Source organism: Tinamus guttatus, unplaced genomic scaffold (assembly GCF_059628265.1).
Source record: "Tinamus guttatus ecotype Peru unplaced genomic scaffold, ASM5962826v1 Tinamus_guttatus_pri_ptg000089l, whole genome shotgun sequence".
NCBI lineage: Eukaryota > Metazoa > Chordata > Aves > Tinamiformes > Tinamidae > Tinamus > Tinamus guttatus.
Window position 1 is genome coordinate 2,048,008 of NW_028288623.1, and position 26,901 is coordinate 2,074,908.

At 38.4% G+C, this 26,901-nt stretch overlaps 1 protein-coding gene across 1 annotated transcript; it reads left to right on the forward strand.

The window, feature by feature from the left end:
* The first annotated feature begins 371 nt into the window (after positions 1-371).
* Positions 372-26,901, forward strand: EHD4 (EH domain containing 4). The gene is made up of 6 exons (XM_088520472.1): positions 372-627; positions 7,260-7,436; positions 11,119-11,216; positions 18,189-18,601; positions 23,043-23,207; positions 25,905-26,901. Exons 1-6 carry the CDS (start codon positions 389-391, stop codon positions 26,439-26,441), a joined length of 1,629 nt encoding a protein of 542 aa, XP_088376598.1. The 5' UTR covers positions 372-388; the 3' UTR covers positions 26,442-26,901.

Genomic DNA, 26,901 nt, shown 5'->3' on the forward strand with positions numbered 1-26,901 from the left:
TCACTGAAAGCAGGAGAGAACAAGGTGTCTAAACGTCGCAGTTCACCCGCCGCGCTGTCATGCACTCAAAGGGGGAAGAAAACAACAACAACAACAAAAGCGAGGACAGGGCTTCGCCCAAACCCTCCCCGAGGAAAAGAGAAGCCCTCCTCGAGGAAAGGCGCCGGGGAGAAGGGAGCCGCCGCCCGCCTGGGGCTGCGTCAGGGCGGGCGCCTTCCCGCAGGCGCCGCCGCCATTAGGTGCTGCCAGCGGCAGCGCCGCCGCCCCGGCGCGCAGGGAGGGCGGGCGGGCGGGCGGACACGGCCGGCGGGCGCCTCCCCTGCGTGCGCAGGGCGGAGCGGCGCGGAGCGGCGGGCAGAGCAGCCCGGCGGGTGGCGGCGGCGGCGGCATGTTCAGCTGGCTGGGGAAGCAGGGCGGCGGGCGGGAGCGGGGCGGCGGCGGCAGCGACGTGGTGCAGACGGTGACGGGCAGTCTGCGGGACCTCTACCTGCGAAAGCTGCTGCCGCTGGAGGAGCACTACCGCTTCCATGACTTCCACTCGCCCGCCCTCGAGGAGGCCGACTTCGAGAACAAGCCCATGGTGCTGCTCGTGGGGCAGTACAGCACCGGCAAGACCACCTTCATCCGGTAGGTGGCGGCGCCCCGGAGGGCGACGTCTTAGCGCCTCCTGCCCGGGGGGTCCTCCCGCCGCGCCCCGGGCGGGTGGCCGGTGCTCGGCGGCCGTTAACGGTCGCTGGCGGGTGGGCTGCCGTTATCCCGGGGCCGCGCGGCTGCCCCGCACGACGTGTTGTGCCGGGGCGGTGCAGACCTCGCCGCGTCCTGCCTGCCGGCTTCACCCGACTGCGTTATTTCGAAGGAAGAGAGTCACTCCGAGCCACCACGCCGTGACCGCATCAGTCATCGCGCGCAGTTTAACCGTTTCCTTCCCGTTTTTTTTTTTTTTTTCCCAAAAGTAGCTTACTGCAATACACTGTTTTCCTTAGCTAAGTGCTGACTGTGATGAGAGGAGGCTGAGGTGGCTCCATTATTAGGAAACTGTGAATGTCTAGCATGTGCTTGTTGTGGTGTTTGGCTCTTAAATGCTTCTCAGAAATCTCCCAGGAAGATAATTTAAAACTACCCAAAGGATGCCGAGAGTTGGGCTGGATCAAACGTTTGCCTCCTTCTTACATCTAAAGTTCGTCAGAGCCTTTCTTGAAAAACAATCTTCAAAAAACTTTCTCTTTTCGTTTCAAAGGTTACTGGCACCCCTGCTGTAACTTACTTGTTCATTTTACTGTGCAAAAGACGGACCTCTCTTGTGCGCTGAAGAACAGTGTCTGCCTTAACTCACCTGAGCAGTTTTCAGATGTTTACCGAGCCAGTCATGGTTCTTTTCCTGTTTCACCACTTGCTGATTGGAAGCCTAAAGCAGAACTTGGTTCTTTAAAGGCTGTTACTGAATCGTTGCACATACTTGTGTACAGCGTAAAAATAGAAACAGGGATATAATTAAGAGAAACTTAGTTTCAGGATCCAGAAAGGCAGTTGCCAGAAAGTGCAGGGACTGGGGTAACTTGGGTTTCCCCTAACATTTGTTAAGGACTTGCTGATTGACTTGTTGGTGTTCACATTAAAACTGCTTTGTGGGCCTGAGTATAATTGCAGCTAGATGTTGTTCTTGGCAAATGGAAAAAGTAAGGTTGGTAACTTTGAGACAGAATGGTTCAGATTGACTTAGCAGAACCTGTCCAGCCTGTCAGCTGAGTTGCTGTGTCATTTGCAACTCATAGGTGACTTTTTTTCCCTTCCCGTTCCTATAAGAGTTTGCCTGAGACAAGAACATGTTCTTGATTTGTAGCCATTCACGTTTTCTGCCCTCTGTAGCTGCCTATATTGGATTGAAGTTTAAGTCAATACCAGTCTTAGAAACACTGATACTCCTTGTAGCGCTTCATAACTATTTTGATACTGCTGCTTTGTAAGTAACCAGTTATCACTTTATACGTGTCCTGTAAAATGTAGAGCAATATTGATTGATATTTATGTACAGTCTGGGCTAGAAAGGAAACATATTACAATTATTTCCAGTCTTTTAGCCTAATATCCCAAGGAAATGAGGCTTCAGTGGTCACTCTTGGCAGAAGACATCCTGACAAATTTTGAACCCACTGTCAACTACATTTGACAGGTCGCCAAAGTATTTTCTTAAGAGCTTTATAAAAATACTTGACTGAGTAAAGGAAGAATATTCTGCCCTTGTCTTCCCCCCTTTTCTTCTACCATTGTAGGTAGGTTGCAGTGTGGTTTAATCCCATATTAGATATCAAAGAACTCAGAAAGGAATTCACCCTTGAGACACAATCTGTAATAAAACAGCTGTTATTGCTGCTATGGAACCACAGTCCGACATTGTCCCCGGGGAAACCAGATAAATGTTCATTACATCTGCATTCACCATAGAATAGATTAAAAACTATCAGAATGAGAACACACTCCATCAAAATGGACACAGTTTATGATAGCAATATAAAAGTTACACTGTGTTGATTGACATTCGAAAGGCGGAGAGGAAAAAAGAGCAAAAACATGAGAAGTAAAATTGTGCTTGTGTATTCTGCTTGCATGACTTGTGAAAGAAGAAATGGGAAATTATTAGAATGTCCAGGTTAATCACATACAAATTCTCTCTAATAAGGTGCATTTTCAATGAAAAAGTGCTATCTCACTCTTTAAAGGAATTGTTTCAAATCAATTTTTTATAGATAATGATTCTTAGAATTAAGTTAGGCTGAATCTTTTTCTTTTTTTTCCTGACAGCCTTTCAACAGGCAAACATTATTTAAAATATTAATTAAAACTACTCTCTGTTTCCCAGTTCTACATTTCATAGTCAACTTCTTATGGAGAACTGCATCTTGCATAGAAGACACAAGATAGTACACTTCAGTGGGGGAGGGTTTGGTTTTGATTTCTGAGGCTGTAAAACATTAGTTTCATCTAGATGAATAATTCCTCAGAACGTATGCTTAGGTGTTGCTACCGTGGTGACAAATGGAATTAAAGGAGTGCTACTCTACTGCTTACTATTATGTTTATATACAAACCTAAAAATTTCTTACCTGATAAATAGTCATTTGGGATATATTTTTTGTGCTTTTTAATAAAACACGATTTTATGTAGAAGTTACCGTGAGAATTGTACATTTTTAGAATGCTTGAGGCGTACACATTCACCCATTACTTTACCGTATTTTCATGGAAAACATAGATCTAGTAACGATCAAATGAACTTAAGTGTTAAGATTCAAAATATATATTTTTTTTTCTAGATTTCTAGTTCTAACTGTATTCCTGATCTTTCACAAGAACGGTAAAGTGAAACTAGTCAGTTTCACCATCAGAGTAAGGTGCAGTGTGGCAGTATCGTTTGAAGGGTGTGACGGTGCTGATAATGGGAACAAATACACTAAGGTCTAAATAGCAATGCTTGCTTTTGTCTGCTTGTTTTTAATGGGGTGGGAAGACGGCAAAAAGAGCGCTCATCCTGCCCATAAGCTGCTTGACAACATACCTGCTGTGCTTCTGCCGTCCCCCATTTGTCAAGGCTGCTCTAGGAGAAGAAGAGGTGAAAGGAAGAACAAGGGAATCGTAGTACGTCAGAGGGGGGAGCTGGTCTGTGCTGTATCACAGCCTGTAGTCACCGACCTCTTTCTTTCTAAAGATTAATTAAACTTCTGGTCTGTTATCGTATTGCATTTAGTGCGTTAGTAACTGTTATTTTAAGAAATGTAAGAGACTGTTTTTCTTTTTTTTTAAAAAAAAAACACTCATCAAGATGAGGAAAAAACATTTAAATTCCACAACTTGTTAAGCTGTGCTTTTCATTTCCTCAGAAGTTATTCAGAGGTTAAAATGATAGACTTCCTTCTATTTAACTGAGATAGAGCTGAATTTTGTAAAAGCATAATATTTGGAGTTTGCAAGAAAATGGCAATTGGTTGTGTGGCAAGAATGGGCTACATGTTTTTTGGGGGTAGAAAAAAAAAAAGTTTCTTGAGGGTTCTAAAGTTTAACTTCCTTCTCCGTACCACATGCCTGTATCTCCATGCAGCAGAACAGTCCCTCATATGTCCCTGTCCAGTGCTGCTCAGTCTGGCAAGGCTGCACTGGAGTGTTAGTGTGGCCTAGCTGAAGTGTTAAAACCTCGGATAGTTATTGGCATCAGGAGCTCTGGGGAATCTTGGCTGACTCTGGAAATTCTATAGAAGTTTCCCGTAGTTTGACTACAAATCTTGCAAAGGGGAGTAGAAGGATGTTTACTAGCCAAGGAGATAGGTTATAGCCCAGGTAAACACAAAGGGAGAAGAGCAAGTGCCTTGAATCAACAGGATGTCTGTTGTTTGATCTAGACTGTCTTTGGGACATATGCTATTTTTAAGCATTCTTCCTGTGAACCTTGTTGAACTCCCCCTGTGCTGAAAATTCCTGAGAAGGCCATGGGTCATGGATGGTAAAAATACAGGTATTTTCCTATCTTAATGTAGCATACTGTACAAAAAATTGAAGCATTTCTGTTTATGGTCTTCCCTTTTGTGCAGCTAAGTGGAGCTGCTATTTTCATGTTGAAAGGAAGTGTGATAGCACTAACATCTAAGGTTTATTTTAGGACTTAATGATTCTTGATGCGTGACTGTCAGACAATATCTTAATTGCCTTGTGCAATGTGCTCCCTGCGTCTGCTGAATATCTGAACAGATCCTGTGCTGTGATGATTGGGTGAGACTTGGTATTTGGAAGGAGCTCTTACCAACATGGATTGTTGTCATTATAAAAGCTGGTTCATTTTGTTTTACTGTTTTGGGGTTTGTTTGTTTTTAAGCTGTATCTATGAAGTTAGTTTGAATTGTCATTGCAATTCAGTAGCACTTAGATTCACAGTAGCACTTAGATAGTACTGGACTATGCAGATAACCTGAATGTGCACTGTTCCTGTTCTGAAGGGTGCTGTCCTGCATGCAGATTCCATGATGTAGTTCTGTTTGACTTGGGGTCCAGGAGTTTTCTTATGCCCATCTGATTGGGTGCAGTGTTGCTCGCTGCTGTTCTGGGAGCTTCTTGTTGCTTGTGTCAGCACCTTACAAATTGCTTGCCTCCTGCCAGCAGAAGCCTGGCAGTGATGATTCACATCAAGAAAAGAACTTAGTTATGAATCCAATGGAGATTTCTCTTCTCTTGAAAGAAGGGCAGTGAGAAAAATCAGAAATGAGAGATTTTTTAAAAAAATAGATCAGTTTATCATGGCAGGTTGAGATCTCATTTTAGAAGTTAAAAGCATTATTAGCTTTTCAACATCAGTGCTGCAGATAAAGACTTTTTTAATGTCTGTTACAAAAGAGTCATTGCAGACTGTTTTGGGAGACTACAACCTGTCATGGTATACCATGAGAAGGTAGAGATATGCTTTTCTGTTTCAGGAATTCAAGTACTTGAAACTCCAATATTCTCATGCATAAAGAGCTAGAGGCTCGAGCTCCGAAAGAATTTTTTTCTTCACTTTTTTCTTTCATCTTTACCAACTAAGTTATATATTTAAGGCATTGTATGCTTATGCAGGTGTGGAGAGTTTTGTTGTTGTTGCTTTCCTTTTGGAAATTAGTTCGTTTTATTTGTCTGTCCCAATGCAACAGCTACAGGTTATTCTAGAAGCAGAACAAATTCCTTCAGCATGTTCTGTCCTCAATAGTTTTTAGCAAATATGTATATGTGTGTGTGTATATATATATATATGTGTGTGTGTGTATATATATATTATTTGGAAGCAGAATGTTGCAGTAAATCACAGTTATTAGCTGTTCTCTGCTTTCAACCTCTTAGATCATAGGCTCCACGTAAGAAAATAGAATTGTTCCCTGCAGCTTCAAGGAAAATTACTGAGCTGCTTGGAAACAGCTTAATAAGGCTAGTAAGAAGAAATCTTTGAAATTGGTAGCATAGATTTATTTCATTAAAATTAGCTACAGTGCACTGGTATAGTAACTACTTTGAGTGTTTCGGCACTGGAGAGAGGACAAAGAGGATTCTTCAGCAAAAAACAGTTCTTATCGGTGAGTACAGATACTTAATGGCATCTTTGCAGTTAAAGCAACTTCAAGTCTCTCAAACCAATATTGCCTCATGAAATAATACAGGAACAGGCAACTGTTGTGAGATTAAGAACCAGGACAATCCTACTGCTCAGAGACTTGTGTTGACCCAAAACATGCTCAGAAGTTATCTAGTACTTCTGTTGCATGTGGGACCATCGCGCATGTCTGAAGAATTCTGTTTTAAAACCAGATTTTTTTTTAAAAAAGATAAATCTTAGTTGGTCAAAATTGGCTTGAGGAACTCCAAGGTGACATGAAACTTGTGGAATTAGTAATTATTGGTAAGACTTTACTTAGCTCTCTTGAGAGAGAATTTTAATGACTCTGTAATGTCAAATTACAACATCCTGAAAAAGCTATTTGGTCTTAGTCTTTCAAGATGATAAATTTAAAGATGGTCCTGTTATGAATAAAGACTCATATATTGTAAAAAGAGAGTGATTTCCTTCTTTTTCAAAAGAAAAAGAAGTTCAATAGTGGTGTCTGGAGTAATTTTGTAAGCTGGAGGTTTTACTTCATAGGCTGAAGTGTTCTATGGCTTCTCACCTTCCATCCAGAAAGAGATATCAACGAGCTTCAGGTCTGTTATTTTTTTAGCATTCAAATATGTGCATCCTTTGTTTGAGATCTTGTTGTCTTGAAAGTTGAGACTTGCTTTATCAGACATGGTCCACTGAGTACATGACATTTGTGTCTCCAAGTAGCTTTCTCAGGAGGTGTAAAAGTCTTTTTGTGGGTACAATGTTGCATGACTTCAACATCATCCAACCTCCATCAACAGGCCGAGTAAAGTATTCTAATTATAACACTGTGATCTTCAGTAGAAGCATGGGTTTGAATGGACTAGGTGCCTGCTGTAGCTGAGGGAATACTTTCCAGGCCTGTTCTGTAGAGGGATTGTCTTTCTTTATCCTATTACCTAGTTGTTGTGAAAAAATTGAATTTACTTCCCTGGGTTTGTTTTGTTTTTCCTACCTAACAGAAATAGTGAAATACAGGAAAAGTGGTAAAAATGTAATGTTATAACTCTAGAGCATATACATCCTTGAGAATTTTCTAGAGAATTATAGATATTTATTTTTGTCATGAAATCTCATTCATTTTGTTCCTTTATGTGCTATCTATCTCTAGGTACCTGCTCGAACAGGATTTTCCAGGCATGCGCATTGGTCCAGAGCCTACTACAGATTCTTTTATTGCTGTGATGTATGGAGATTCAGAAGGAAGTGTTCCTGGAAATGCCCTGGTTGTTGATCCTAAGAAGCCGTTCCGCAAACTCAGTCGCTTTGGAAATGCTTTTCTGAACAGGTGAGATCTTGCTTTTTTGCTATCTTTTGCTCATAAGTTTAAAATTCTACTTAATAACATCTTCAAGCATCAATGCTTACTAAGTCGTTTCTGCTATACTATTTTGAACAATATGAAATAAGGATATTCAAATACAAGTACGAGTAGTGGTAGTTGGAGCAAGTTAAAAAATTACAGTACTATGTAAGGTAGCATTAGCTTAGAGATAAGTACATTTTTAAGGGAAATCTGGAAGAAAAGAAAGCATAGGTAAGGAATGGGTGTAAATATATTAAATTACCAGAAGAGAAAATTATCATTAAAAGCAGTTCACAGAAAACTGCTGAAATGCTTCACTAGTTGAATTGTTTGTAAGGCATTATACATTTGAAGCTTGAGTTCAGTTTGGGCACAGATTTCTGCTTAATTAAACTTGCAGATTAGTATTATTTAAATACTCCCATCTAAAACAGATATATATTCTCTTTGCTCTTTTATTGCTTTGTGCTGTCTTTTATACACCAGAATTTTTGGTGTAGTTCTTACAAGTTGTGAATTGCTGAGATGTATAAAAAGGCCTACACGAACAGATAATATTTGAATGTACTTTCTGAACAAACTGTTTATTCAAGCTGCAAGTGATTAATTTTGGAGTTGTCCTCTGAGCAATCCAATAGCCACAGGATAGTATTCTTTGGTTTTAAGTGGCTGTTTTACATTTGTAAAAAGGGGGAAATTGTTGAGGGGCTATGGACTTTGCAGTAGGTAACTCATATAACAGACTAAATATTTCCAATTCAAAGTCATTAATAACTTTATTCAGATGGTGTGAGCAATTGCCTTGTTTTCTTCCTGTTTTTGATAGCAGTTGACATGGAAGCCTGGATTTGGAAGACAATGAAGTTAAATTGTTTCTCTTTTAACAATAAACTTTCCTGTTTGGCTGATAAACCCTGGCTTATGTGTTAAAAGTCCATCAAAAGTCTTATCTCTTGCTGTGCATTTCATAGAAGAAAGTTTATAGCTGCTTATATTAGGCTTCGCTATCAGTCTGTTGAGAGATAAAAACATATGCAGTGGGAAGCTGCAGTTAAGCTGTATTTTAAATAATATTTCTGTGGTTACGCACCTTTCTGTAAAGTTATTAGCATAATTCTGTTCTCCATAACACTATTTCTAGGTCTCCCTATGTGCTATCCATGCAACTGGCTAATATAACTACATTTTAAGTTGTATTTTACACTGTGTTCTGATACTTGCACAGAACTAACTATACGTTAGTTTGGGTGAATGGGTAACATAATTTTGCCCAAGTGTTTTTGTTCTATGTCAGAACTTCAGGTATCACTTTCCACAAGGCTACGAACACTCATGCTGCTCAGTCAAATGCCCTTTTCACCTGAATGTAACAGAGAAAACAGTGCCTGAAAAAAAAAAAGAGGGAAATCTGTGTGCAAGAATACAGTAACACAATCCAGATCTGTACTTAGTAAGTTAATGAGGCTAATCAGTGATGTTACCTTGCCTGTTTTTTCCATTTCTCTCTCCTATTTCCTGTGTCACACCACTTGCGATGGCTGGCATGTCTCCGAACAAAATCCAAGACTCCTGAATGTAGAAACTTGTCTTTTATTTCTCTTGTGCCATTTTAGGAAAAGTTTACCTGGGGGAGCTAGAGTGCCCTTGGGTGTCAAATAAAGTAAATGTAGCTAAAGAATTTGGAGAATATGTATGTTCTCATCTATGTAGACAGTATGTAACTTTTCTTTTTATGATGAAACACTTAAAATTGAATTTTATACAGATCATGCAGGAAACGGTAGTTCAGAGCCCAGTCTCAATATGAAAAGCAAGTATTTAAATATGATGAATATTACACTTTTCTATTGTCTGAAATATGAATTTTGACATAATATTTTCAATCTGTCATCTTTAAACCATAGACTTATTCTAAAAACTGATACTTAATTCTAATTTGATCTTACTTTATGTCCTTGCTGGACTGTCGTCCTCCCTACACTAGCTATGACTTCTGTAAATCTGCCATGTTGTTACGTTTCTGCCTGTGGCTCTCAGCTTTCTTGGACAACCTTTCACAGCTGTCCCAGTTCAACTGATGCCTATGTTAAAATACTGCAGTATTGTTCAGCTGAAATAATCGTTCTATTCTCATAAAATATACTGAGAAACATCTCACCGATACCAAACAGGTGCTGGGCTTTCTAAATTAAAATGGAATTGTTTGAAGAAACACAGTTAAACTCAGTCTTTACAGCTACTTCATGTTGTACATACTATTGAATGTACATTTCTGTAGTGGTTGTTGGGGTCAAATTTACTTTCTTTGTCACTTACCAGATCATTATGCTTCCACAAAACATGTATGCTTTAACACAGTGTCTCCTGTATGTTTTGGATAGTTTAAAGACATTTTTTTTCCAACAGTGCCTCACTGCCAAAACAATTTAATAAACTGGTAAAAATAGCTGAAGTGGAAAAGTTTGCTTCAGAATATGCAGTTTTTAATTAAAAAAAAAGCTTACAAAAACCTTAAGGTCAAGATAGCTTCTGTTTCTTTTATCAGTTACTTGGTTTCAGGGAAAAGAGGAGCTGATGCTGTATTTTCTGTTGCATTTGAGAAGGGATTCTGTATGCTTATATTACTATGGTATCATTATTCCATGATTACTTGAAAACCAAGATGAAGGATTTTTATTTCTTCCTGAATTCCTTTTAATGTATCTTCTGGAACTTCAGGTTGTCCATTTATAAGCACCTTCAGAATTATGATGGATCTTGCATTTCATGTCCGATATTTGACTTCCTGACCTTTTTGTAATTCAGATTATTTTTGGTCTTTAGAAAGTATTTGTCTGAATTTAGCGTAATTTATTGTCAGTGATATCCTAGTTTTTCAGATAGTATTCCTTCTAAAGCAATTAATTAATACTTTGCAGTCATCTTACAAGTTCAGCCGGCAGCTTAACTATATATTAGACTGCCTTTGGGAGAAGGATATTTTGCTGATAACATTCTTGTGTACTGCTGACAGTACGAGACAGTGAGAATTGGAAGACTTCTTCATGCTAGTGTTAGAAAGCAACATGTTGCTATATTCACACGTTAAATTTAAATCTAAATTTCTGAGGATGATAGCTTTTTGTTTTGATTATTTGCTCTGTTTGTTGGAGAAAGTAGTATTTTCAGTCCTCAAGTGCCAATTTTTGAGCTGCTCTCTTTTGTCCGAAGTGCTTTTAATTTATATAAATACTTTTAAAATCTTAAATATGTGTGTGTATATGTATAATTTTTATATAAAATACAATATAAAAATCTATATATAATAATATATTGCTATATATTTATAATATTTTATAATAATATATGTATATAATATATTGTATATAATATACTATATAATATTATATAATATATAATTATATGTTATATATACAATATATTCTATATACAATATATAATTATATATATATATACATATAAAATATATAGTATATACATATAATGTGTATATGTATTTATTATATACACTTATATCGACATTTTATATTTATATATACACGTGAGTATATATTTATATATATAATATTTTGTATCTCTTGGGTCTGTTTAAAAGCGGATGTATCAAGGGAGACATTCAATGGGAGCTAGAGCTGCTGTTAATGTGTTTCTCTCCTTCCCACAGGTTTATGTGTTCTCAATTACCCAACCAGGTTCTGAAGAGCATCAGTATCATTGACAGCCCAGGCATTCTCTCTGGAGAGAAACAGCGCATCAGCAGAGGTGAGTTGCAGGAGTTACCAATAACCAATTTCATTAGCTTTAATTCTTCTATACTGAGCCATTATTCTAATCTATTTGACATGTATTTTAGTGGCATTGAGCAGTGCAGTTTCTAATACTTTCTCAACATAAGGTCCCTTAAAACATGTCTTAAAGATAGAAATAGTGTTTGCAAATTATTCCATTAAAAACTGATGATGTTCAAACCTCTTCTGCTACTATGACTGCAATTAATCTTCAGATGGTTATGTTTGCATGGGCTTTTGATTACTTAGTGATTCATTTCTTCTGAGAGAAAGCCTAATTTTCATCATTTTAATTTCTTTCCACTAAGTAATAATAAATAAGCTGTTAGGCTTAATATTGAAAATCATGAATGAAAGAATGTTTGATAATAGCTATAACTCTTCAGGCTGGTTATGTTTAAAAGTTGAAGAATGTAGTCTATAAATAAGCTGTTCTTACACTAGCAGCAGTGGCTACAGTTGCTTATAACATTGCTCAGTAATGTCATAACATAATTTTCACTCATAGGACAAAGAGTTAAGGTAGCAGGAAAAAGTAGTAGTGAGACCTGGGAGGGCCAGGAGACTGAGGCACTGGGAGTGCCCCAATGTTAGGAAAAAGGGTAGAGCAAAGGAGTTGCTCATCTGTTGGGAGCCTTTGCTCCTGGGAATGTCTTCTCTGTGAATATCCTTGAATATCTGATATTCATGAGTTTTTCTCCCTTTGCTGAACGAAAAACTCTCCACTGACATGTGTCATCTTCTGTAATATCCAAGCTGTCATCATTATTGAAGACTACTATTGAATAAATTGTTTTTTAGATATGTCGGATCTAGAAGCTCCTGTCTTACTGATAGCCTGTGTTATTAGTGTGACAGTGTGAATTTGTGGTGGTTTTTTTTTTTTCAAACAACACAAAAATAGAAAATCCAGATAGTGCCTTAAAGTTGCATTTTAAAAAATTATTACTAAGAATGCAAAATCAAGTACAAAAAAGAACAATTCAGTTGTCAGAAGGAAAAAAAAGCCTATGTGTGATATTTGTCTCAGTTGTACATATCAAGTAAGCTGCATGGTACTTTTTGTTCTGATACTACTGGACTTTTCTGTGCTTGGCCGTTTAACTATAATGTATTCGTAGGCATAAAGTTATGCTTTAAGTCCAACTAAAAGTGTAAATAGTGCAGAAACTTGAAGGTAAGACATCAAAAATATAAAGTAAAAAAATGCAAAAAAAATGAATGAATTCTTGACCTTAGTTTATTAGGTCTGATAGCTGTGGATCCTGTGAGATTCCCTCTCCCTTTGGATTTTCCACTCTGCTCATGCTGTATGGTTGTAAACTGAGTTGAACCTATGGCTGGTCTTTGTTTCAAGTGGTTTATCTGTGTGCTATTTTGGGGTATTTCCTATATTGTGAATTATGCTTCTTTTTAAATAATATTAAAATTCTACCAAAAAGGACCATTTTTATAAGTGTTTATGAAATTTGTCTGTCCTTAAGAAACTATTTAAACAGCATCATGCAAGTCATTTTTGCTCAGTTTTTTCAGTTGTTTTTTAAGTGCAGTTAGAGGATTTTACAGTTTGTTACAAATTGTGGCCAGAATAAGAAACTAGCTTTTCTTAATAATACTGATTGAAACAGTAAAAATAACAACTCAGAGCTATTAGCACAGCCAGTTTTTGATTTTTGGTTTTCTTCAGACTGTAACCAAAGCCATATTTAACTTGCTTGATAAAATGGTCTACTAAATGTTTCAGCATTCTCCTTTTTTATTTAGTGTCTGCATGTCTGTCCTGTTCATTGCTCATGTAGTCAGGTGAAACATTCATAGTGGAGAGAGTGATACATTTTCATACACGGACTAAAATTGGTTGCCTGGAAGATATGAGCAATGTAAGTGCTCTACATTGGTGCAAGCAAAGGCTTCAATGTTGCTAAACCAAATGGGCAAAACAAATACTGCAGCTTGACACATGCAATTTGAAACAAAAATGACCCTCATATAACAAATATTCATAAGTTGTTAAAAATCTTCTCATATGCTCATAAAAGGGTAAGTCTTGGTTTAGAGTCTAATAAAATCAAAGGTAGTGTTAAATCTCATATTTCTGCTTCTCTGTTTAGGATTCCAAGTTACTCCCCCCACCCCCACCCCCCCCCAAAAAAAAAGAAAAAGTTAATCTCATCACTCTCTGCTTCATCACTTAAATTAAGGGAGAAAGGTGGCTGGCAGCCATTAGGTATTTTCTGCCACTGTATTAAAAGTATGGAAGTAAAATAAAATACACAGACAGTTAGAGTATCATGCCAATTGGTGACCAAAAGAGCAATGAAGAATGTGGTTAAAATTCTACACCTTTGTGGCTGGCCTAAGAAACTCTAAGATTTCATTTGTTAAAATGATCAAAAACTTTTTCTTGATGGCCTATGCCTTATCATTTGCTTTTATGACCTAGTTGTTCCTGCCCTTTGATATGGTAAACATTCACCAGAAATGACAGTGCTCAGTCACAGCTATATGCTGTTTAGCTTTAACCTTGAGTCATAAATTAGGTTTGGGGAGCCAGACAGGGCACTGTGTTCTGTGCTGCAGGTTTGCAGGGCAGACCAGCATGCACTGAGCAACTGCAGTTGAGTATAAGAATTACTGCATGTTCTTCCAGTTGATAATACTGTGCTCACCCTTACGCTTTTTAAATTTTGCATGGTCAGATACACTTCCTGTGTGTGACTTCCTGACTGCTTCTACAGTTTCAGTACAGATAGTTTTGTGAAGTACAAATTTGACTTGTCTCGTGGTGCTGCACATTGCAAGGCCTATCTAAATTGCTTCCTGAAGGATTCAGACAGACAGCAATGTATTTATGCTACAACTTTAGTACATTTTGAACTTGACACAGTTTAAATTCCTTTTTAAGTCATTCAGTGTGCAAATATAATCAGGATTTTACAAGAGGGTTTCTGGAGTCCTTAAATGTACTTGTATCAAAAAAAAAAAAAAAAAAAAAAAAGGGCACTCAAACTAGCAAAGGTATTTTCCTACAAAATTTGTGATCTTATCCCTTAAACTCACTGGTTGCTTGTTACTGAGGTTGCGTGATAGGGTGTGTGATTCTCTGGAACTGCCATTTCCTTTCCCTTAAACTCCTGACAGTTTTAGTTGTAGGGACTCTGTGTTTTCTAGGAAAACTCCAGATATACCTGATGATTCCTTAGGAGAACTTTTTTTCTAACAATTCAAAATTTTATATTTCAACAATTTGAGCCATTTTTACATTTCCTCAACTCAAGTGAAAGTTGTTTTCTTATAAAAATAGGCGCTACTTTTTTAAAGAATATGTCTAAGAAGATGGCATTTTAATAATGCTGTAGTGTATGTGACATTAAATAACACCTGATAAGTATTCTTAAATGCTTTCTACTCTTTGTGCTATTAGTTTTTGTTCATCTATTTTCTCGTAGAGGAGGAGGTTTGGTAGTTTCGGACAATGGTGAGCTCTGGTGTGCTGCCTACTGTTCGATTCATGATTTAGTGTCAGAATGACTGTCCTCTAGGCCAGGCCTTGATGTTTTACGGTAAATGTCGAAGAACATGGGTAGGGAAGGAAACTCCCCTGTCTCATGATTGTCTCCTCAAGATATAAATGGTAATTGAAACCCAAACGGAACGGTTTTGAGAAGCATGTGGAAAGAGCACAGAGGAAAATGTAGAATATTAGCCTGTGTTTTGGCATTATTTAAGTACAAGTAACTTCCTGAGTTCAGTTTGGTTTGTGAAACGTAGTTGTGGGCTAAATCAGGTAATATACATAGTGAACGTTGTGTCAGGGTTCCCTGTGTGCTGGGATACAGTGTTTTCCCTCTAGGATGGGGCTGCCAAGAGCAGAACAGTAAGAGTGTTATCCGGGAGTGCTGCATCAAGACGGGTTTTCATTAGTCTTGTTGGAAACTTCCCCCGGGGTAGGAGTGTTAATAAAAAATTGCATCTCTCTTTGTGGGACCAAGCTGCGTTTGAAAGACTGAGCTAGCTTAGATGTCTGCCTGTGGCCAAACCATGAGAAGAACAACATATTTGTGTAGGATAAAGGCTGCTCTCATCCAGGTCCAAAACATGTCACTGGATGGTGACATGGCACTGGACAGTACTGATCACCATGCTCTGCCCTCCCTGGCCTGATGGGGAAGGTGGGAACTGTTCTCGGAATGTGGAGGCAGCTTGTGGCTGTCTCCTCTGGAGCTGCCTCTGTTGCCGCTCCACCTGGGAAGCACAGGACACTGTGTCCCTCTGCTCTCAGTGCATGAATGGAGCCCGTCACGTTCTCTGGTTATTTTCCAAATTTAAAAAGCTTTAGTGGGCGGGATTAAGGCAAGCTGGAAAGTATTTACTTTAGGATGTGAAGGGAAAGTATGCTGTTGGTTTATGTGTTTATTAGTAACTGTTGCATAAAATTGTCCTGCACCTGTACAGCATGGATTGCATGGCTGTATCTGTGCGTATGGCCATGGCTGTCCTGAAGCTGCTACTTTGTGCCAGAGGAAAGCAGACCATCGTCCCTGTCCTCTGCTTTTGCAGAGCTGGAAACTCTGTGCAGCTGCTCTCGAGCTGCCATCTCTTCCACACTGTTTCATTCTCTCCGCCCTGGCAGCCCGCGTGCCGTGCCTGTCACTGACACCCACCAGGCGAGCGCCTTGGTGCCGGCATGAGCTCACTGCCTTCCTCCCCTGCCCGCGGCGAGCGCCCTGGCGTGGGCGCGAGGGCTGCTCGTGCCTCCCCGAGGGGCCCTTGCAAGTAGGTGCTGCAACACAAACAATAGGAGCATCACTGGAGCTGGCAACGGGACACCGCGCGCTGAAATATTTAAGCACATATCACTTCCCTGTACTTCAGGTATTGTCTTGGGTCTGACCACTGAGAAAATACGTTCAATTCTGATGTCAAGTTTTCATTAGAATGAATGGGTTTTTATTGAAATTATTTTTAAGCTAGGCTTGTTCATAATGATTTCAACAAACTGGATATTTTTCTAAAAGGAGATGCTTTATTAGTATTAAATTCATATGTAAGGTGAATTTATTAACATACAGTTGTTAAATATATAACACTAATATGTATATATTTACATATAACGGTTTTTATAAACTTAATAACTTTATTTATAAACCAATTTCCTTTTACATAAACCAAGTTCAGAACAAAACGCAACATTCATACAGTGTTCAAATTGCACTGTCCAGAGAAGTGACATATGAGATACCATTTCTCCCTTTCTTTCCTGCTGTGTTTTTATAGAGCCAAATTGGAATTAATCATGCTGGTTGTAAATGTTAGTGTGAAGTCATGTGAATTCTGTTTGCTTTGTACAGCTGTGCTCCTTGTGCCTTCTTTCCATCACTTGTTTGGTTCTTTTGAAACTATTCACAGAGAGGAGTGAGGGGGGGAAAATGTGAAAGGGGGAGAAACTGTGAAAAAACAGAGCAGCATTATCTGGGAAGGGACTGGATTTTGCATTCCTTGCAAAGTAATCCTTTTAATGGGAAATGTTATGCTGGCTTTTTTTTTTTTTTTTTTTTTAAATAGCCAGATCAGTCTGATCTGCATCCCAATTATAGCTTTCTTGCCTAGTCCTCCCTTTTGGTTAGGCATGCCTGCACTGAATATTTAATGAAGTTGTGGGGATCTTTGGTGGGTTTTCTTGCATATTTTGGGCATATTTTGTTACTGTTAATTAGATTTATGGATTTAGTTTCATATGCTATTTGTCATTTTTAAACGAAGGATTTGAGGCTACGTTTATATGTGAGTAATCTAAGAGGGTTTTCTTTGGAGGCGTGGTGGGGAGGGGCTCTGAAGGCCTATGTTATACTGTTACTCCTGGGAAATGATTGAGCATTGTCACAAGCTCACTAGTGACAACTGACTTTGTTGTCAGCACTGAAACACATGTTACTGGAGGGCAAATCATAGATTCTCTTTGGGTTACTTTTCACCAGTCCTTGCTTTTTTTAGTTTATTTTTTAGCATTTTTTTGGCCTTCTAGTGGGAGAAGAGGGGTAGAATATTGGCTTCCAGCTCACATGTTGCTATTCTTTACTCAAGCAAGATGAGTCATTTATATGCTAAGCCTAGTGCCACATCATTGGTGTGATGTTCTGTGGATTAAATGTGTCACTTCAGAAGGATTTCCTGTGTATTGTTTGTTGTGTAGATTAGGCTACCAGGTTACCACTTGGGTTTATAAAGCATTCAGACAGATGCTACAAATAGGCTTTTCTTTAGAGCATCAGAAAGAGCCTGTTTTAAGTAATTGGAGAGGTCACTGATCTGCTCTGTGGCACTGTAACCTGTCACATCTTGGAACTATCCAGAGTGCAGATTGCATGGAAATTGAATTTGCGTTTACTGTGGCAGAGATATTGCCGTGCAAAGAGATAAGAAAATTAAATGGTTTTAAAATGTAGATATTATTTTCTGGTTTTTGATTTTAGCTGGTGTGCTGCCCCTCCATGGTTTTTCTAGTTAATACAGATTTACTATGACACTGAGGTGGGCCCACATTAGCAGCGAGAAAGAGAGTTTGTGCTGCTGAGCCTCACAAAGCTACTTATCTGGGGCTCGGTGCTACAGTCACAAGCTCAGGGAAGGCTGTGAGACAGTAACCCCCAGCATGCAGAAGACAGTGACATAGGAGATGAATGGCAGGGTTGAGGAAAAGGAAGATGGAGAGTGATAAAAACAGTAAGTGATAATAAGCCACACCCGTCTAAGAAAATAGAGGGTACAGTTGTCCTGAAATCATTGTCTGCAGACATTCTCCCCCTGCTGCTCTCTCCCTGCTGTGCCCCAGATAAATACTATATTTTTATGGTTTTCTACCCCCAACCCTACTTTATTTGAGACTCACTGCTTTAACTGGTAGAATTGTAATAGTGATTTTTTTCACTGGTGTTTCATTCTTCAGGTTATGACTTCTGTCAAGTCCTCCAGTGGTTTGCTGAAAGGGTTGACCGTATCATCCTGCTTTTTGATGCCCATAAGCTGGATATATCTGATGAATTTTCAGAGGCTATTAAGTCATTCCGGGGCCAGGACGACAAGATTCGAGTGGTGCTCAATAAGGCTGACCAAGTAGACACGCAGCAGCTGATGAGAGTCTATGGTGCGCTCATGTGGTCCCTGGGAAAGGTGATCAACACTCCAGAGGTGCTGCGAGTCTACATTGGCTCCTTCTGGGCCCATCCCCTTCAAAACACAGAGAATCGAAGACTCTTTGAGGCAGAGGCACAGGATCTTTTCAAGGACATCCAGAGTCTCCCGCAAAAGGCTGCTGTGCGGAAACTCAATGATCTCATAAAGAGAGCAAGACTTGCAAAGGTAAGAAAGCTGAAGCTACCTGAATAAGCAATCTTTGCCATCTGTTCATTTTAATTGTAGTAGGATGCCTCCCTAACCTTTAGAGAAGGGATTTGATGCCTTTGTGGCCAATAAAGCTATAGTTTGCTTGACAGAAGGCTGAGGGTTTTTACCCTGTACAGTGAGCTGAATTTACTACTATTCGAAACTAATTCACTTTGTTTTTTAACAACAATGAGTATGTACAGAGTTTAAAAAGGGAGGGTGGCGGGGAAAAAAAAAAAACCTGCAATAAGACCAAAAAAAAAAAAAAAAAGTCAAGTGAACTACCTTTCCAGTGAAGATTACCTGAACACTAAAACCTCAAAAAGTTAATTTTCTTCCCTCCAGCCTTCCATCTGATCATTTATATTTTTAATCCATCAGAACACACTTTGAAGCCATTAGAGCAAACTGTTAGCTGGTTTCTGTAGAAAAATATTTTGACTAAATATTGTGTTAATTAAGTGATTCTTACTCTTAGTGAAAGTCACATATGCAGGTACTATGAGAGGTGTTTTGTATGTTTGTTGAAACTACCTCTAAATAAAAAGTACTCTCTCAGATTACATTTTCTTCCTTTCCAGTCCCAGAGCCAGGGCCTGAGTCCCTCTTTGGCAATATGGATTTTGTATCATACTGGAAAAATCCATTTCATTGTCCCAAGCCTAAGTTCTATGTCCCTACAGTAGCTTACCTGCATCACTGATTTCCTCTTGTCTGCAGCTCTGGAAGAATGCTTGCCTTCTGTGTCATTTACAGTCCTAAGCCAAGGTGCACAGGCAGTCTCAGTGTGACAACACTGTGACTCTGTCCACAGCTGATTATTGAAAATGTGTTTAATTTTTTTTATAGTTCTCTAGTTTTCTTAGATGAATAGTTGGATTTCACTTTATAGCTCTTCAGCCACCCAATTTTGATACTTATTCATAAAACCTTCTGATTAGATTTTAAACTAATCTTCAGAATCCCTGCTTAACAACATTAGCTACAGACGTCCTTACTTCTCATAACCAAACTAGAATAAGCTTAGGTTGCTGTCTAAAATGTTTCTTTACCTCTTTCTCTAATTCTGTAGCTAACAGTAGATCAGTAGATAAATACTGCCAAGCTGCTTGTTTTAAAAATAATAATAATAATGTTGCTGATGCAAGAATTACAATTTGTGACTTGGAAAAAAGGAAAGAAGGAAAAACAACCTCAGAATGATGACACATTTAATTTTTTTTATTTTGTAGCCTGAGTTTTGGGGAAAACAGTAACAATTCCTTTTGATAAGGCAGTTTGATATCATGTTCCTGATACTACTGTGATAAATATTAAACTCTTATTGCCCTAATCTCAATCTGTTTTGTAGACATTGGTAGCTATCATTTTTTTCATTCACTGCAATCATTTTGGAATGGCAGAGGTACTGAGGTACTTCACTTGATGCAAAATGGTAAAGGTCAATGTAAAATATAATGTTCGTAGAACATGCTGATAAAACAGCTACAGAAGGGTGATAAACTGTGTATCTGCAACATAATCTTTCCCATGTCATCTTTCCACCTTCCACACTGAACTTAAAGTACTGATGCTCAGAAATCACCTTTAGTGTTGCCCAGCATTTACTTATTTGTCCAATTTCTGTATGATTCTGTTTGTTCTTCTTCAAAGCATGTACAAGAACCCAAAGTAAAGCAAGCTAGCTGTCCACTTGCTGTCAAATTTGGGTTTTAGCCTTTTTTTCTTATTATTTTAAACTCACGTGACCTATTCTCCCATTTTGAAGATGGGAACTATTCTTGTCTTTAGGAAATATATGTGGGTATTGCTGGTCTTAGATGACTGAGCATGCACATGCAAAACTATTAATGTTTGGAAGCTATAAACATGCTTTTTCTCTGTCTTTGCTGGAAGTATTATTTAAAATATAAGTTTCATTAAAATTACTTCAAACTACTTATAAACTGTTAAAAACGCTTCTTGAATCCTTTGTCTGCCTTATAGTTAGATATCTTTCCCTAATTAGTGGTTCTGTGGATTTTTTTAAGGGTTTTATGCAGAAAGGCTTTTTCATTGCAGAAATTTAAAAATTCATTGAAATGCATACACTTCTTTTTAGATATGAGGAAATCGTGTTGAATACCAACACATATACATATATATAAATATAATAATCATTCAGATTTGCGCAGCTATAGTGTTAAGTCTTCATCATAATGACTCCTCAGCTCAGTCTTGAAAATACTGAGTCATTTGCTTCTAAGGTTCTTGAGATGAGCAGAGCTAAACATTGCAGAACTATTTCTGGATCATGAAGTACTGTCCATACCTATCTGTGGAGACTGCCAGCGTTTCCCTTCTGTTCCCAAGTTAAGGACATTGATGCACCCATTCCTTACCCTGATGATGCAGGCATGTCTTATTTTGGTGTGTGATTTCCAAAAGTTTCTTGCAAGCTCTGGGAATGCTCACTGACTTTCTCAACAGTTATAATAAATACAAGACTTTTTTTTATTTTCTATTTGAAGGCAGAAATGTTCCACTTTTATATAAGGGGTTTTCCTTGCCTTCTGCTTTAAGTGATTTTTCTGTAATTTGCTATGTTGTGTGGCCCAAACTGCAATATTAAGTAAAGATAGTATTGCACAGGGTAGTCTGAATAAAATCTGAAGCTTGTGAATACTTTCTGCTATGAAGTCTGGCATACTTACGGATCTCAGGTTAGGGTAGGAATTCAAACGGTGAAGCAGAGAGATCAAAGGTAGAAGTCTGGATCTTAAGAGAAAAGTTTGTTGCACCCTTTTACTTAAAAGTAGAGAGGTGGGTTTTTTTTTTGTTTTTTGTTTGTTTGTTTGTTTGCTTGTTTTTTGTTTTTTTTTTCCTCCTGTTTTTCAGTTGGCCTTTTAAGTAAGTTAGGAAAGGAGTGTGAACACAGTTTCCCTGTGAAGTATGTGTAGAATGCATGGTATTTTGCATGGTATTCTGCATGGTATTCTGCAGAATTTATGCAGAGTACCACGAAGCAAGTTCTGAGGTGTTTAGGAGGTGTTAAGTTTTGTACTCATCAACTTATCTGCATAATTCTGGTTTCTTTTTCTATGGCTGCTTTTTTTTTGTTGTAGTTTCTCTTTCCCCACTCCTTCCAGTTTCAAATATTTAAACTATGCTTAAATAGTTATTAGATTTTAGTTGAGAAGGGAAAGTGGAACTTCTACTTTGGAAACAGGTACTTTTATATATATGTAAGTATGTGTATAAATATATATATATATATATATATATTCTCTTGGTGAAGAAAGGCCTGAATTCTTTAAACATTTACATTGTTATAGGGTCACCTGACTTCTGAGCTCCTTCCTAGGATGAAGCTTAAGACAGTCTGTACTTCAAGTTGTCATAAACTTGAATTGCTTCTAAAAGAAGCTAACTCCTGTGTCCCTTTTCTTGTGCGGCATGAGTTTCTGCATCTGCACGAAGAGCTGCCTAAGTGAACTCCTGTGGTTCACACAAGCAAGAGCAACACGCACATTTTAGATTCTTGACCAGATTGCTCTGTGGTCCTGCAGGTCTTGTTGGTCCAAGGGGATGGAAAGGTGATGAGGGGAAGACATGAGTGACTGAAGTGAGGATTGAAAAGAGGTGCAAGGTAGGATAGATCTGCACCTCTGGCAGTGCTGGACTATCTTGCTTATGGTATGTGGGTTACTAAAAGAGCTCTGAAAATATTAGTATGTTTTAGGTCTTGACAAACTAAATTAATGTCTTTCCTTATATGCTGCAGTGGCTCTGCTTTTCTCCTTCAGGCTTCACAAGGCAGCCAGGACATACTCTTATTACAGCGTGTTGAGTGCTCTGTCATCGTTTGGGGGCTGCATAAATATAGACTCTATGTACTGGTGTTTGTGGGAGTGAGTAGGAATGCAGTGTCATTGAAGTTAAATAGCCCCGTCACTTAACATACTTGGATTACTTGAGCCATAGCCCCATTCCTTCCTGCAATAACATGTCATAGTAAGGAAGGTGGGGTTACAAATTTCAGTCACCAGGATGAGTAGTCCAGTATGGCTTGACCTGGTTTGGAATGCCCTGATTTCATTTTCACTGCTGGTATTGATAAGGTATTGTAGATATTTCAAGTGTCCATTTATAAAGTTTCTGTAATTCGTTTGAGCAGAGATAAAGGACAGCTGCAAGCTGCAAAAACTAGTTAATATCCATTCCTGTAATTGTACAGTATAAACCGTTTGGTAAATGCAAATATCTCTGTGGCCCTTGCAGCATAGCATTTTGGACTGGTCTAACTTAGTTGTTCCACAGTGGTAGATAACACATTGTCCTTGAGCTGATTTATGGAACACATTCTTTCTCTTTTTATGGCCTGGATAGTAAGTTTAGATAAGCAATAGGATTGATTTCAACTTTGCTTCTTCTTTAGGTCCATGCTTATATCATCAGCTACCTGAAGAAAGAAATGCCATCAGTATTTGGAAAAGAGAACAAGAAGAAGGAACTGATCAGCAGGTTACCAGAGATCTATACCCAACTGCAAAGAGAATACCATATCTCAGCAGGAGATTTCCCTGAGGTCCAGAAAATGCAGGTAAAACTGTCAGAGTGTAGATCTGCTGAAATGATACTGACTTTCCATGGGGATAGTTTTGGAGACTTCAGCTAAATGGTAGAACAGCAGCAGAACTGTTGTGTGTTAGGGAGTTAGCATGACTTCAGAAGTACTGCAAAATGAAAGCAATTGATAATGACCTTAGAGTGTAAACTTATTGTTACAAGACTGTAGGAAATGCCATAAGGAGTTAGACCTTCTGCCTTTGTAGTCAATATTTTGTATTGTAGGGCACATAGTAATGAATGTTTCAGAAGACTATAATAGATGGCAGTGGATGCTTATGTTCGTCTCAAAAAAGCAGTATCTGGCCCTTGACTTTCAATAACTTAATACTTATCTCCACTACTTGAAATGCAAGGTGATACTTGTTTCTTATCCTAAATGCAGGACAATTTATATCTCTCTTAAAATGTTATCAGATATTTATGTAGGTAAAAATATACTTAGACACTCATTATTCATCTTGATACTATGGGCCAGTGAGTCACAAAGGCAAAGTGTTACCTGGAAAGTGCAACTTAGAACTTTCACTTTTGAAAATGTTGCCCTTCATTGTTTTTCCTGTCCTTTTGAGCTTGTATTCTGTGAAAAACAAAAATTTCTAACTTCTAACTTTCTAAAAACTTCTAACAATTCATATGTGGTGTATTCATGCTGGTGATCAGAAAAGCAATGACTGGCTTTTTCATTAACAAGGATCCTACAAGGATGCATAAGTTTCTCTTATGATTTAAAATATTTAATTTAGGAATCTTTTTGTTGTTGTTGTTTTGTTTTGTTTTGCATGAGTCAGTCAGTCGTAGATGAAACATAAGATCTATTTCAGTTAGGTTTTCACAGCAGCAGAATTTTTGAGGAAAGACATAATAGAGTTAGATTTTAAAAACAAACTTGTGTGAAAAAACTGACTTTCTTCCTGTACCACTTCTGTTGGTGTTAAGAAATAGCAGAATGAGAAGCTGTCATGTGTCCATCTGGGCATTTAAACAAACTTTTAAATGGAACTTTATCATACTACTAGTGTGTGTGTCTCAGCCTTAGCAGCAGATGGCAGCAGATATATAGATGAGCGATCAGTCACTTCTGTGATGAGGAAGGAAATTGTGAGAAAACAGCAGGTTTGACCTTTGCTTTCTAAAACCCATTACATGTCATAAACTTATACTGATCAGTTGCAATAAATCAGGTGACTGAGCATAAACTTTAGCCGAACAGAGTGGTTGTTCGTGAGTTTTTCTCTCGAAGATATCCAAAGGGCTTTGCACAAGGAGGCAGTTGAGTGCCTGTCACTTCTGTGTGCATTAACAAGGAAGCAGTTTGCCTGTACTTCAGGTTTCTTGGGTTGGTATCACTGTAGTTCAGATGAGTCACAGAACAGCTCCCAAAGGAAGCGAGATTTGTCAAAGCAGTTTAACACCATTTTGACAGATGCTATTTTACAGTTTCCACTGTTACATCCTTTATAGAGAAATCTAGACAGCAGAATATACCATTATATGCCATAATATGACCATAATATACCCAGCAAGGACAAAAAGTAGGATATTAATTAAAATCAGCTATTCTTACAGCTAGGGAAGCTCTACTGTTTAATCTGTTTGTTTTTGATTGAGATGAGCCTTCTCTAGTGACTGAAGACATTCAAATGGTAAAGTTCAGGGGCTGAGACACAGTCTGCAGACACAGACCTAATTCAAACTAAGGTTTGCAGGTTTTTAGATGGTTTTTAGTTATAATTGCATGAATGTTCATTGATAAACAGAGATAGCTTTGTTTGATAAACAATAGTAGCTGTATAAGTTAGATTATATTATAAGCTTTAATAAGAGCTGATAGGCTGCTTTTTGTATCAGTAAGTGATCACTTTTAGACAACAGACTGTTGGTAGACTTGCTGTAATCTCAAAAGGATGAAAACCTTTCATGGCAAAAATTGTACACACACATGCACACCCATACTTGCAAAGCTTCATCAGTGTCATTGTCGCATGATGGTTGCAAAAGTGACAACTGATTAAATAAAATCTAGTAATTGCCTGAATACTTCTCAGTTTTGCTGTTCTCTGATATAGAACACGTTCAGATTTTTGTTGAAATAGCATATTTTGCCTGGTAAAAAATCTCATTGAAGTTAGTTGGAGATCATGTCCAAAATGAAAACTCAGCCACAACTGCAACACTGCATGAATTACAGCAGCACTTTCATAAAAATGCTGCTGCTCTAACCCCAACAGAGTAAGGTGTTGTTTTTTTTAAATTATTTTATTTTATTTTTCTTGACCACAAACAAGAAGTTTGATTTATAAAATCAGATTGGTCATGCCAATACATGGATTTGTTTAACCTTAAACTTTTTCATAAGCTGGACTGAGGCCCTGCTTGCATGCTACTTTTGATACTTGGGAAAAAACAGAGGAGCTCATACATTGTTGCAAAACTGTCTCAATTTTATTTGATTACTATATTAGGTATATGATAGGAATTTTTTATGTCCACCTTTCTTCTAAGAAGAGTTTGAGGTTTAGTTGTGGGAACTGCTTCAAAAGAGAGAGATCACTGTCATTTGAAGCCCATTCCTTAACAACTTTTTCAGTATAATCAAGTTTTTTCTTACTGTACTGCCATTGAAACCTTTAGTAGATTTTTTGCTAATTTGTATATTTGTCATTGACAGGAGCTGCTGGAGAATTGTGACTTCACTAAATTTCACTCTTTGAAACCAAAGCTAATTGAAGCAGTGGATAATATGCTGGCCAATAAAATTGCCTCCCTGATGAGCCTAATCAGACAGGAAGAGAGCAATATGCCCACCCAAATGGTGCATGGTGGGGCATTTGATGGAACCATGGCAGGACCCTTTGGCCATGGATATGGAGAAGGTGCCAAGGAAGGAGCTGATGAAGAGGAATGGGTTGTTGCCAAGGATAAACCGGCTTATGATGAGATTTTCTACACTCTGTCACCAATCAATGGGAAGATATCTGGGATCAGTGCAAAGAAGGAGATGGTGACTTCCAAACTGCCTAACAGTGTCTTGGGGAAGATCTGGAAACTTGCTGACTGTGATGGCGATGGAATGTTGGATGATGAAGAGTTTGCATTGGCAAAGCATCTCATCAAGATTAAACTGGATGGATATGAACTGCCTGGTACATTACCTCCCCATCTGGTGCCACCATCCCACAGGAAACCTCTGCAGATAGCAGAGTGATAATTCTGGGGAGAAGAATAGGAATTTGGGATACCAAATGTGTTTAACCCACCAAAGCTGGAAATTAGGCTTAGATCCTTAAACACATTCCACGCAAGTTGCTGACATTAGAAGCAAAGTAGCAGGAAAACATTTGTGTAAAACTTCCTGCTGACCTTCACTGAGACATGCTTATGACAAGTGCCTTGTATAGATTTATCACAATGTGTGATGTAAGGTGAAAAGGTTTTCATAGTCTTGCTTCCATGTTGTTGCCTCTACAGCCATAGAGCAAAAAAGATCATTGATAAAGTCACCAACCTTCAGCAATCCTAACTGCTTAGCAGCTACTCTCCAGACTGTTTTTAGTAAGTGCAAGGAAGCTCTAAACACAAATTCACCTGCCTATGCAAGGAACATGTTTATGCTAAAAGCATACTCTAGGCATTTGAGTGAATGTCAGCATTTGTGTAGTTTAAGA